The following is a 14,257-nucleotide window of genomic DNA, read 5'->3' on the forward strand; positions in this document are numbered from 1 at the left end:
GCCTGTGTGATTTATTTTTTCTCTTGGGTTTTTCGTATTATAATGTATAAACAACTTTCTTGAGTGACGCTTCAGAAAGTATCATTCTTGGGCCTTTCATCCTGTATACTAAAATTAGAATCTCATTTTTGTCTTTTTAAAAAAAATATAGACACTGTGGTTTAAGATATTGATAATGGTAGGATTCTTGCATCCAGCACAATAGCTTCCATCAGAAGTCCGTCTCTTTACACCACTGTCCCTCACCCCTCCACGGTAAGCTTTTTACTGAAGACCACATCTCAGTGTCTGTTGCTTTGGGACATTTGTTACTCCCCTACTATGTCTCTTTATATCCAGCATAGGAGAGAGCTCATTCTGTATCTGCCCCCTCCTTGTAACTAACATTACTCAGTATGATCTCCAGATCCATCCACATAGCAGCAAATTGCATGATTTCATCATTCCTTATAGCAGTGCAGTGTAGTATTCAGTTGTATATCTGTACCGTAGTTTCCTTATGCAGTCATCTGTTCTTGGACACTTCCCCCATTTTTGTCTTAAAAACCAGAGTATACATACTCCAGCAAGAATAGCCTAGCTTTCAGGAATAGGAATAGGGGTATTTCATTGGGGGGGTGAGAGATTCATGAATTTGGGGGAGAAAAAGACTGGCTGGAGGGTTGCTGGAGTCAAGGTACTGCCCAGATTCTGACCATACTTGGTCACTTTCAGGGGTTGTCATGCAAGTGTGTTGTGGTTTTTACTATGACATGCATTAGTTGTCCATCAATTACCTGGACCTTCTCAGATTCTCTCGGCTCCTGGACTGTATTGTGAGTACTGGGCTTCATTGTACTCATCTCTCATAGTGTTTTTTGTTTTATTTTGGGGGCACAGCTGCCAGTGCTCGGGGATCACTCCTGGTGGGCTCAAGGGATCATATGGGGTGTTGGGGGCTGAACCCAGGTTAGCCCTCTGCAAGGCAAACTCCCTACCAGCTCCAGCCCCTCTCTTAGAGTGTTTAACATATATAACCTATTAATTCTTGACAAAACATCATGTGGTTCAAACACAGGATAGGTACCACTTCAAAGAAGTAGTGGTCTCTGCATAAGACAATATTCTTTTGCCAGAAGGTGACTAAATTTTTTAAATTGAAAACTGTATAGCTTGGGTCATTTATATATCACACACGGGCTATTTTCTTACCTTAATTCCAACAAGAACTTGGCATCTTCTTTTTCAATAATATCTTGGGTAATTTTTTTCTTCCAGCTTTATTGGCATAGTGTTGATATAATGTGTGAGTTTAAATATATTTACATATTGATGTATATTATGAAGTGATTACCACTATAGTCTTAGTAACACCTGCTTCATGTTACATGATTACCACTTGTGATGAAAACATTTAAGATCTATTCTTAGGAACTTTCAAATATGTAATAGCATTACTAAGTATAATCAGTATGTTGTACTTAGATCACCTGATTGTACTCATCTCATTGAAATGTTATGTTCTTTTTTTAATATTAATTAATTTAATTTTGCTTTTTGGGTCACACCTGGTGATGCACAGGGGTTATTCCTGGCTCTGCACTCAGGAATTACTCTTGGCGGTGCTCAGGGGACCATATGAGATGCTGGGAATCGAACCCGGGCCAGCTGCTTGTAAGACAAATACCTTACCCACTGTACTATTGCTCCAGCCCCCAAAACATTATATTCTTTGATGAACACATCTTGCCCTCATCCAAATCCTGGGTAACCATCACTCTAGACTGTCTCCATGAGCTCAGCTTATTTAGATTCCACATTTGTGATTATATAGTAGTTATGATTCTCTGCCTTATTTCACTTAGCGTCATGTCCTCAAGATCCATCCGTGTTGTTGCAAGTGACAGGCCCTCCTTTTCATTGCCGATAAATATTCCATTGTGTCTGTCATATATTATTTGTTCCTTAATGGTCATGGAGGTTGTACACACACCCTGATGATTGTGAATAATGCTGTGGTAAGCATGGCGGTGCAGATGACTAAGATCTTGGTGGTTTTCTCCTATAGGGGCTATGCCTGGCGGTGCTTTGGGACCCCAGGCTGCTCCCAGCAGAACTTAACCTACAGTACTCTACTGGGTGTGCTCTAGGCCACTCCCTAGGAGTGCTCGGGCCATCAGGGCTATACCCAGCATTGCTCAGAAGTCGTGTAGTGCCCAGGATTGACTTCTAGGCTTTGCACATGCTAGGCATATACTCCTCCACTTGAGCCATGCTTTCAGTCTCAGGATCATGGTGTTTTGGTTTATAATTTTGGTCCGCACCTGATGGCAGTCAGGGGCTACTCCTGGCTTTGTGCTTGAGAGTCACCTGCACAGCCTGGGAGACCGTGCATTGCAGGAGACCGGTTTTCTGCTGATGTTAGGTAACTTTCCATCACTCTTTCTTTTGAATAACCTTTCTGCCTCTCTTGTCTTGCACGGCCTCTATCATGCATACACTGTTTCCCTTGATGATACTTGGATTGCATGAGGTGGAGGTCAAGCAAGATGTTTGCAGGCCTCCCTAGCACCCGGGGATAAGTTCAGTCGGCCTTAAGGCTCGATTGCATGCTTTAACCCTCAAGAAGCAGCTGTTCAAGCAAGCCTGGTGGCAGGAATTTCTGTGTGCTCATCTCTGTGTGGAACCCCGCAGAGAGCCCGTTATAAACAGCTGCTTTCTGACAGTTCTGTGGCCTCGCACAGCCAAGTGACCCAGGGACATGCGATGATGTGAGCAGCAGCTGCTGAAGCAGCTTCCGTGGGAGATGGTCATGGCTCGGAGTGAGCTAGGTGGGTAGATGGCTGAGCGCCGGGCTTTAGCGGTCTGAGGGTGACAGCATTAGCCCCTCCCTGTGCTGAATCCGAAGCAGAACTTAGGCAGTGGTGTTAGAGATGTCCAACTATTTTTAAAATTTTTTAAATGTAGGAATACTGCTATTTATTCAGCCATTGGTTAAGCTGATTGAATTGGGCATGAACTCCACACCAACTGTTTCTTAGGAAAAGTCTAGGACTGGGAACCCAACCGTCGGAAAGAAGTGTTTGGTAGCACTGCAGGGCTTTTATGGACATCTGCCCGTCGGCCTTACGACTAGGTATTTTGGGAGGCCCAACCCTCAAGCTTTCAAACCTAAGGAACAAACGGTGGTGGAACTCCTTTTTTTCTGCAGGGAGATGCTGGGCATCCTCCCCATTGCGACTGTGTGGGTCTGCTGGGCTGGGCTTAGAGGGGGGTCTGTCTGTCCCGTTCCCACGTGAGGCTTGTTTGCCTGACACGTGAGACTATTTCAGTGCTCCCTGGAGTCCTTCCTGAGGACTGCTCCGTGTGGCTTACACTTGGAGTCACTGTGGATGCTGAGTTGAGGTGACTCCTCTGCCAATGTTTCAGCCCCAGGGAGCATCTTGACACTTTCTGAAATGGCTCAGCTTTTTACTCACTAGATTTTTGTTTGTCTTGACTTCTTTTTATTTGACACTTTGGGTCACATTTGGCGATGCTCAGGGGTCACTCCTGGCTCTGCACCCAGGGATTAGTCCTGGTGGTGTTCGGCAGACTGGACCATATAGGCTTCCGGGAATCGAACCCAGGTCAGTCACGTTCAAGGCAGACGCCCTCCCTGCTGGACTATCACTCCAGCCCCTGTGTATTGGCGTTTTTTGGTTTTGTTTAATTTTTTTTGGGGGGGGGCTGTTGTCACACCTGGCAATGCTCAAGGCTTATTCCTGACTCTTGGTACTAAGGAGATACTCCTGATGGTGCTCAGGGGACCATATGGAATCGGGAATTGAACCCACGTCAGCCATGTGCAAGGCAAATACTCTCTCCAGCCCCTAAGGCCTAGCTTCTTAAGCTATATTTTCAGCAGTGGTACTTCTGTAACTGAATACAGGGGTTGCAGAAAACGTGACAAAAGGAAAAGGTTCCCGAAAGCACAATGATTGCAAACAATTCCAGGTGTTTCTGTCGGCACTCACCTGAGTTGTATCCCTTGGGCGAAATGGGTCATTAGTGGAAAGAGAAAGCCCGGTCGAAACAACTCATTGTATACTGGGTTTTCTAGCTTTAGTTTTGGTAACTTCATTTTTCTCTGGGTCAACAAATTCTGAGCTGTATTTTTTTTGTTGTTTGGGGGGGACACCCCTAGTGGCACTCAGGGGACCTTGTGGTGCTAGGGACCGGCCTTAGGGCTCCAGCATGCAGAGCATTTGTTCCCACCATTTGAGCTAAGTCCTCTGACCACAGACCAGTGTTCTTAATACTTAATTCTCTAATGATTTAAAGTTCTTTAAAGTTATAGCTGCACCCGTGTCTCTCAACCTTTTTCTGACTGTGTTTCCCTTCTGCCTTTGTTTCCTTCCTCTGCCCCCTGTTCTACTGCTTGGCCCCGCTTTATGCGATTTTCACTTGCAGCCTCCAACGGAGAAACACTGATCTAGAATGAGTTCCCCTGCTCCCACCTCTGCAAGCCTCCCCCCAGCCCCTGTTTAAATGGCCCCAGTGATTCTTAGGTATAATAAAGTATAAATATCAAAGGAGTGATGAAGATTGAGTTCAGTTTGCAAAAATAATGTTCTTTACCAATTCTGACTTTGCTCTTTGTGTTTTTTTTGTTTTATTCCTGAAAAGCTTTTATAGATTTGCTTGCTTACTCTGATTTTCTCTTTGAAAAAGAGGGTAAACTTATGCTGTTTGAAAAATGCGGGAACAGATTAGCCAGAGATGGATGTCCTTAGTTAGAAAAAGATACTACTAACAGGGGCCGGAGCAAAGTGGCTTTAAGGCCCTCGCCTTGCACACAGCCCACCCGAGTTTAATCCCCAGCACCCCAGGAGTGATCCCTGAACACTGCTGGTTGTGGCCCCCAAACAAAAGAAAGATACTACTAACAAAATGGGTTCCTTTAAATATGAGTGAAGATCATGGCAGTATAAACCATAGAAGAATTTTTTTCAAAATTGTGGAAACTTTGGACCTCAGTTTGGGCAAGCTGAGGCCATACGTGGCTCAGGAGTGACCCCTGGTGGTGCTGATGGGACCATACACGGTGCTGGTCAAATGGGGCAGCGGCATGCAAGACAAGCGCCTTACTCCCTGTAATCGCGCTCTAGGACCCTGGTCCTCGTTTTTAATCAACTTTATTTTATATTTTTAATGGGAGGGTCTCTTCCCTGTAATTTTGACATTGTTTTCACCCCCTCAAACATTTCAGGGGCAGGCTCAGTGGTAAAGAGCCTTCTTTACATGTTTGAGGCCAGGATTCCATTCCTGGTACCACACACACACACACACACACACACACACACACACACACACACACCAGAAGGTGTCACTAAAGGAAGAAAAATATTTACTTCATCTGCAGTTTTGGTGGCAGGACTCTGACAATTAAGACAGAGGCATTTGATCTTATCTGGCCATGATTTATACATGGCTTATTAGGTGACTCAATTTAACAAATAATTGCACAAAATGCTCAACAGAAAGTATTAAGTAATGTGGCACATAGCCTACTAATTGGGCTCCTGCCTGTTCTCTTGCCAGGCATGAAGGGAGGGTGAAGGGTGATGGTCTGATCTGACTCAGCGCCTCATTAGCAGCGGCGATGTGTCAACATGAATGCAGCGGTCCTTACTCAGAAAGGTCACACACAGGAAACCTAGCTGCCTCGTCACGCCAGCAAATTAGTCATTTAAACAGACTCTATACGGAGTCCTAAATCGCAACTTTTATTCTGCTACTTTGGAGAATGGGAACCTTAACTATAAGAAATAGATTTTTGTGGGGTTTTTTTTTTTTTGGTTTTTGGGCCTCACCTGGTGATGCTCAAGGTTATTCCTGCCTCTGCGCTCAGGAATTACTCCTGGCACTGTTGGAGGATGGGCTGCTGGGCTGCTGGGATCGAACTTCGGTTGTCTGCGTGCCCTACTTGTACTGTCGCTCTGGCCCCAAGAACTCGTTTTTCAAAACTATTCCTGACAACATCTTCTTTCAGTTAACTTTACTACTTTGCGCATGTCAGTAGTCAGTGGAACGTGGACCTTTATGAAGTTCCTCGTTGTCTGTACTTTTCTTGAACTTGAGCTTTGTGTTACTCCCTTGGTCTGTTTGTTAAAACGGGACAAAAAACTTCATACCTTTCACTGAGGACTGTAAAGTGTTTTGGTGCTTTGTGTAAAATATAGCCCAGTGGGGTAGTCTTTTCTCAGATTGCTTACTTTAAAAGAGGCATTTTGTCAGAAATGAAACATTGCACGCATAAATTCGATTTCCATACAAATGTGTCCCCTTGAGTACACATATTTAAAAACGACACCATACTAAGGACAGAGAAAGATAGTATTTATGTATGGTAAGAAGGCAAGTGAATGAAGCTATAATTTTATTTCATTTCTCTTAGTACATCCACAGCTATTTCCACCTAAATATATCTTTAAAATAAGCATACACAAGTATTGACTATTATCTACAAATATTTATTGTAACACTTGAATAGAACTACAGAAGCCCTTGGCACTGATAGAAAATATTGATTCACTGTTAGGTTACAAAAATTTATACATAGCAAAATTTAATGCTCTTTACATAAAAAATATTAGACTACTTAAACAAGACTTTCAGAAATTCTTGGTAATAGCTACCAGAATTAGAAAAGTAAAATTAGGCTTTAGACGCTGCATCTTCTAGAACACTGGACTCTAACAGCACCTCCACTGCTGGAAAAAATATGTAAGTGTCATGCAACAGGAAAACAAAGCACCAAGCTAATCCGGAACCACTGTTCTACACAGAAGAGAGCTTCTTCCAATGAAAACAAAATAGTCAAGATCCAAATAAGCAGTTTTAGGCATTAACAACAACAAAAAGAGCCCAAAGGAAATATTATACTTGATGTTCAATTTTAATAGTATCTTGCTATAAAGTATGCTTCCTTTCATTTTAATACATTTCTGCACGTGTATATGTTTTAAAATCCAGGAAACAGCCAAACCACAAGTTAATTCTTAACATGAATATACATAGTTAATCCTATATTATGCAGCCCCCTTAAAAAGCACTGATGCACCCGACAGTTATATGTATCATTTCAGAAAGAACAACACAAAGTTTACCATCACTAATACCCAATACCTATAGTCAATGTTTGGAAACACAATGATTTAGAAGGCAAATTTATTTTGAAAATGGCTTAAAAACTCAAGCAGGTTTTTTTGTTATTTTTTTTTGTTTTTGTTATTTTTTTGTTGTTTTGTTTTTGCTGAACATTGAAGTTTATTATGCCAGGAAACAAAGGTCTAGAGAAGAAAAGGTGAAATAAATACCAACCCTAATTTAAGTATTCAAGTCTATAAAAGTAGGAGGTCTGTGGTCTTTCTGTAATTAGGTTTTAGATTGTTGGTATGAAACTGTAAACTCACTATTCAGACCACGTAAAATTGGTTTACAATGGTGGTCATTTTAATAAGGTAACACTCTTAAGAAAAACAGTTGTGGGATAAAATTGTATGAAGGATTTTGGGATCTCTTATTGTAATTAAGTAGAAATTGAAAGCAAACATTCATTAAGGCAAAGCTGACATTTCCCCAGAAGAATGAAAACAGGGCCATTTTAAAAGTGAAATTTGTTATAAAATTGGTTCAGGAAAGCTTGTCAATGAGTCAGAACCAAGCCAGTTTCAATGATAGGTGTAGTAGAATTATGGTATCTCATGTTAGTGTTATGGAGCAAGTAACGTGCCCTGGACTTGGGGAGTCAGCTACTTAAAGTCAATTGTAAGAATCCTAATCTCTTGGATGAGCCAAAGTTGAATAAATGTCAGCTGTCAGAAGTGGAATTAATTGCACACCAGTGCACTTTTATGTCCTGTGTAGATATATATTTGAACACAGGTGGGGTGTGTGTAAATTCATGTTCACATCTTTTGATGCTGGCACGTGGTGGGTCCCTATCAAGTTTTGTCATATTCCCATTTTCTTGTGGGGGGAGTACCCGAGCAATGTACTTGAGCATGCCCCAAATTTCAAAGGGATGAACAATCGTTTTGTCAAAGTGTTGCCTTTTAAAATGGCTCGAATGAAACCTCCAAGATCTGTTCTAAAGAAAAAGATTTACCTGCTGGAAGATTTCCCTAGAAATACATCCCAGCAGCGTGAGATAGACAGTGAAGTGTTTGTACTTCTATGTTAGTTTGGTGGGATACACATCGGTACTGCAGAGCAGCTGTGTGGTGATTTGTCAGATCGTCGGCGATAACACTCTGGCAAACACTTTATGTGTAAGAATTGAGTTGTTCTTTTGACCGAGACTGGATATCTTGCAGTTCCTGTTCTTCCTTTGCTTTGATATCCTGGTAAGCCTGCATTTTGCTCGCATCCTTTAAGTAAGCCCAGTTAGAAGACAGTATCATGAGGAAGTGGATCTGGAAAAGAAGGGTGAGCATGATGGCTAGTGAGCATGTCAGAAGGAAAAGCCAGCTGCTAGTCAGATTAGACAGTCTTTATCTGGACGAGGGGAGGTTATTCTGGATTAATGTTCATTCTGCTATCAGGATCACACATGGGAAGCATGCTCTACTAGTGTGCTTAGTATTAAAAGGCCGAAGGAACGTTAGTATACAAACATAATGAACTTGCAAAAACAGCTAAGGTTATTGTTAAGAAAAAGCAAACATGAAGTACGAGAGGGTGCTTTTTTACCATTGGAGAGTAATTTTAAAGACTAATTCGGAAGTTCAGAGGCACGATGTTTTATTTTTACATAAGTATCATGCAAAGATCTTTCCTATCTGTGGATAAAAATTCATTCCCCAAAGGCCTGAAAGTGTGAACAAAGTTTCAGTAAATGATAAAAACTACATATTGAGCATTGAAAAATAAGTAAGTGGATGTCAAAACCAGAATTAAAAAGAGTGAAGTCTCCGTGGTTTCACTACTGAAAATGTGAAGATGGTTTTCCTCTCATCACTGACATTGTTGTGCTTCGCAAAATGCAAAAGGTCTGATTCTCACTCTGCGGCTGCTATTTCTTCCCTATTTAGTTTCTTCCTCTTGCCTACAAAATCATTCTACAGCTCAAATTCCTTATACCTTATATTTCCTTCTCAACATATTTGAGACTCTCAGGTCAAAGCAAATGTCTCTTTCCATTAAAGTCTTACATGCATTTTGAGAACTGGCTATGAGGAATCAGTTACTACTCTCCCAAGCACAACAATTTAAGGGTGTTAATTTTGTGAGTTCTGAAAGGAATGCTTATGTTGTGCCTTAAAAAAATTCTTGCTGAGAAAACAAGTGTTGGTTTTTAATTTTACTTCCAGTTTTCATCTAGCTGATCTGGAGGGAGGGTGCAATTTAGAGTGAACTATTAAAAAATTCTTAAATTTAGAACTGATTTGCAAAATATTTTTCAGAGCCTGATAAAATTCAGATTAAGCTGGTTTTCTTCCATTTCATCTTCAGTATGGGTTTTCACTGGCATCATTGGAACTGGTTAGCAAGCAAGCAAAAATAACAAGAACTTCTGGTATTTCTCCCCAATTGTAATACTTCGTGTGCACAGTCTCTCTAAGTTTTTAAGCTCACCATGCCCATTCTTAACTGACTCCTCTTCAAAATGTGGAAATAGCCAGATATCACTGTTTTATAATTCAGGTATAGTAAGTCATTTTGTTAATCTACCATGCAAATTGCAGTGACTAGAGCTATATACAAGTGACTGTGACAAAACTGCAGAAACCTAGAGTCTGCTTTAGTCTGGGCTGTCAGTGATGCTTCCCGCTACATAGTCTATAGCTCGCTAAAGTGCCCTATTGGCCTTATGCATTTTAGAATTTAGTGCAGCAATCTTCCCGACTCTTAAACTTCAAAACCGCATAGTTATATGTGGTAGCCATCATGTAGATCAGCTGGTGGAAGAGAACAAAACAGGAGAGTAAGACACAGGTAGTGAGCGTCGGGGCCACTGCACTTCTCAACTTGGGCAGGGGACGAGCCAGCTAACAGCTGAGGGGTTTCCATTGCCCACTATCACCTCAACAGAAGATTTGCATATCTAGCATAGCCTTTTTTTTCATTTCATGCACACAGAGTAAGTCCTCAACAAGGGAGAGCACTGAGTCAGCAGAAGAAAGATGAAGCTAAATTGCCCATCTCCTTCCCCCTCCCCTGACCCTCCAAGATTGCCTGCTCAGCAGATATTCGAACTCTTGCAGTCTGTGGCCTGGCCAAGAGAACAGGTCACCACCACAGCTGAGCAGGTGTGTTCTTCCAGGGGCCGAAGAACTAATTTCCCAGCAGCTGAGCTTTTTTGATACCCTTGTTCTACTAAAATAGATTTCTTGACATCAAAGTCAAGTCATCCATTTATGTGCACACACATTTACACATAAACATTTGATCCTCATCATGCACAGATTTGTGAATTTGCCAAGGTGCTAAAATTTCTTGTATCCCCAATTTCTACGCATGAGAACTCATGAGGTGCCTTACATAAAAGATATGTGTGCTAAATGAACTTCATCCACATGAATGCTATTGGCCATGGGTTCAATGTTACTGAATAAGCAATTATACTAAAGAACTGTATTGGAGGGGGGAGACTCAACCACGCTTAGAGGGGGCATATGCAGTGCCAAGGATCTAACCTGAGTCAACTACATACAACAAAAGTACCTTAATCCTATTCTCTCTCTCCCTCTCCCTCTCCCCTCCCCTCTATCTCTCTCTCTAAAGTGGTATTTAAATAGAAGAAGCCACAAGGTTGGTTGTGACCAGAGGGGCTCATTTCCCTGAGGAGCAGTGACTTGGTATTCACAGAATCAGTATTTGAAGAGACTTTACAAAACACAACAACCGCACATGACAAGCTCAACTGTACAAATATATATATGCAGACATTTGGAAACAATAATTTCTTGGCCAAGAAATTATTAGTGCTTCATATGAGCATTGACCCATGACTAGCCAGGAAAGTAATGGCTAAAAGCCAACATACCAGTTCCAGTCAAAAGTGGTTGGCACTGGTCTTCTTTTCCATAGAATCCCAACACATTACCTGTACTTTGTGCCAACTGGAACTTCCTGCAATCTAGACACATGGTAAGTTTACATAGATAACCTTAACGGAGTTGGAATCACAGAATAATCTGCTTCAGTAGGCTGGCTGGCCAGAGCTGGAAGGGAAATCTGTCATTACAGAGACTGCAGGAGGGCAGTCCTAGGCTGCTACTCACCAGGGCAATGACAGTGGCACCAGCGCCCGCACAGGCCACAATGAACAGGTGATAGGACATGTAGAACTAGAAGAGAATGGTGCATTTACATCAGCATTTGACTGCAAGTCTCTGAAATATGATCCTGTATCAGTTTTTTTCTTCTCTAGCTCTTTTTGCAAAACTGGGGCACGTGTGTATTTTCCTTTCCAGCCCACTTTCCAGCCCTCACCACCCATTGGCACCAGACATGAGCTTTGTGCTAATCTCAATGATTGACGTACAAACTCATGTAGGAGCCAGTTAACTCATTTGAGTAACTCACCACTTCCCAAAGCCATGTGAGGATTGTCTTAACTATGCAAACTTCACCGCACCATAGCACTGTCATCCTGGTTGTCCATCGATTTGCTTCAGTGGGCACCAGTAACGTCTCCATTGTGAGACTTGTTGTTACTGTTTTTGGCATATAGAATATGCCATGGGTAGCTTGCCAGGCTCTGCCATGTGGGCTGGATACTCGGTAGTTTGCCTGGCTCTCTGAGAGGAACAGAGGAATCAAACCCAGGTCGGCCGCATGGAAGGCAAATGCCCTACTCACTGGGCTATCGTACAGTGGGTAGGGTGTTTGCCTTGCATGCGGCCAACTCGGGTTCGATCCCCAGGATCCCATATGGTCCCCTGAGCACTGCCAGGAGTCATTCCTGAGTGCAAAGCCAGGAGTAACTCCTGTGCATCACTGGATGTGACCCAAAAAGCTAAAAAAAAAAAAAAAAGCAAACTCCACTTACATTTAGTAATTTTCCACTCTAAACAGCTACAAGCCAATGCCTGAAAATATTCTAAAAACTTGAAGTTAAGGCAAACAAGAAATAATAGCAATGTCACTCTGGAGACTTAAATGGTTAACCATGACTTGGACCAAACCTAAATGCAGGGAAATCTCTTTTAGGAAAATTCATTAAGGTTTGTCCTCTGACAAATGTTCTACTGTCTGAAGGGGAAAGAGAAAAATCAGCATAATGCTTTCAGATTTGAAGGAGTGGGATCACTCCCCAATGATTGCTAAGACAGTGCTTGATTCTAAGGGATCCTCCTTGAATGGCTTGGATCACGTGAGAAGGCTACTAATGCCCAAACATTGGTGATTACATATAATTCATTTTTCAAGTCCACAAAATAGAGCTTTCCTCACTAGCATTTCAGCCCTTGCTACTTCTACCTAGGAAAGCTGTTTTGGGTCACACCCAGGGGTGTTGGGGACTGAACCTGGGGTTCCTGTGTGGGTCCAGCACTGGTGCCATATTCCTGATCCCAAAGAGCCCCTTTCCTTGTTCTCATGTACGGAGTGATCAAGAGTCCTTGGGCGGGAGAGATGCTTACCTCATTAGTGTTGCAGATGTTCTCAAGAGCAGAGCCACATATTCTTCCAGGGAAAGCATTCCACGGAATGATGCCTGCAGAGGGAAGCCCAAGGAACCTCTTAGTATGATCTACAGACCTCATATTTAGATGCCAGTTACTTACCATCAGATGCTACGCCATGCCAATTGATGACAATTGACAGACCAATCTGCCCTCTGCAGAAAAGGCATTTTGGAATATCAAACCCCACTTGGACTCTAGGTAAGAGCAAAATCATCTAGTCCATACGAAAATTAGAGTCTGATAACTCTGCATTGTGTGCTTGAGCTGATACTCTTCAAAAGTGATTTTCAAAGCTACGTGTTTCCCTAGAGTGACTGAATTAAAGTAAATTCACCCTTCTGTATAAAATAATCATTCCGAGGCCAGATGAATTTTCACCAGAACCTTGGCTTTGCCACCCAAATTCCATTAGTGTCCTCCCTGTCACGAGTTAACTTTGCAATCGAATGTATATTCAGAAATTGTCATGGCAGCCTGACGAATTATATGTTTATTGGAATGTAACACAAAAATTTGGGTTACTATTTTATATGGCATTGTTTTTATGTTTTTTTATGTCTTTTGCAATGTAATGGACATTCTTTTGACGTGAGCATTCAGTTGGAAATTTGAAAAGAAGATAAACATGGTCCTTCAGCAGAGATCTATGACACCTCTCCCAGAAGAAAGGAGGATTTAAAACAATTTTCCATTACTACCATGGGCCAAGAGTAAATCCTATGGCATATGAAGTGTCTCCAAATTGTCAGTGGGTTCAAGTATAAAACCATTTTGGAGGGGAGGGGCCACACCCAGTGTTGCCTGGGGGTTCATGAAGTACTAGAGATCTGATAAGCTTCTCACATGCAAAGCATATACTCAGCCTGTTAAGTGATCTCTCTGGCTCCAAAACAGAAGATTGAAATATATACAGATATTCACTATTAATTTTTGTCATCAGTAATTAGGAAGAGGAACATGATATACATTTATTTATAAATCCTTTAAAAATCAAACTGAGATTCACTTTTTAATCCATTACAAAAAACAGTTGTTCGGAGCTGGAGCGATAGCACAGCAGGTAGGGCGTTTGCCTTGCATGCGACCAACCCGGGTTCGACTCCCAGCATCCCATATGGTCCCCGGAGCACCGCCAGGGGTGATTCCTGAATGCATGAGCCAGGAGTAACCCGTGTGCGTCGCTGGGTGTGACCCAAAAAGCAAAAAAAAAAAACAGTTGTTCTTATGAAAGTAGTCTCGGGGCATATTTTGGGTGGGGAGGGGGAGTGTTGGGCCACACCCAGCAGTGCTCAGGGGTTGTTCCTGGAGATATTTGGGGTATCAGAGGTGCCAGGAAACAAACAGTTTAGGCTGCATGCAAGGTAAGCACTTTCCCCTGTAGTATCTTTCTGCCTCCTCCAAGGCAGTCTTATGCAAGTTTAATATTATGGTGCAAATAAGGCTGAAAGCCGTGATAGAAAAACAAGCAAAAAAAAAAACCAAACATAATCACTTATTGCTAGTAAAGTTCTAAAACAAGTGATTTCTTCAGTTTTGTTGAAAATTCCTCACCACCCCCACATCCCCGAGCTGCTTCTGGCTAGAAGCACCAATTAAACTCT

At 42.1% G+C, this 14,257-nt stretch overlaps 1 protein-coding gene across 5 annotated transcripts in view; it reads right to left on the reverse strand.

Annotated features, from left to right (window-relative positions):
* Positions 1–6,387: 6,387 nt before the first annotated feature.
* Positions 6,388–14,257, reverse strand: part of GPM6B (glycoprotein M6B) — a 153,138-nt gene continuing 145,268 nt past the window's right edge. For 3 of the 5 annotated variants that reach the window (XM_055119942.1, XM_004612191.3, XM_004612194.3), the window contains 3 exons: positions 12,612–12,685; positions 11,250–11,315; positions 6,388–8,438 (listed from right to left, as the gene is read on the reverse strand). In XM_055119942.1, coding sequence (XP_054975917.1) covers positions 8,289–8,438; positions 11,250–11,315; positions 12,612–12,685 — 290 coding nt within the window. In that variant the 3' untranslated portion in view covers positions 6,388–8,288. Of the gene's footprint in view, positions 8,439–8,749; positions 9,924–11,249; positions 11,316–12,611; positions 12,686–14,257 lie in introns of those variants that run through there. The other 2 variants (XM_004612192.3, XM_055119943.1) reach the window with 1 other exon arrangement.

The sequence above is a fragment of the Sorex araneus genome, chromosome X (genome assembly GCF_027595985.1).
Source record: "Sorex araneus isolate mSorAra2 chromosome X, mSorAra2.pri, whole genome shotgun sequence".
Taxonomy (NCBI): domain Eukaryota; kingdom Metazoa; phylum Chordata; class Mammalia; order Eulipotyphla; family Soricidae; genus Sorex; species Sorex araneus.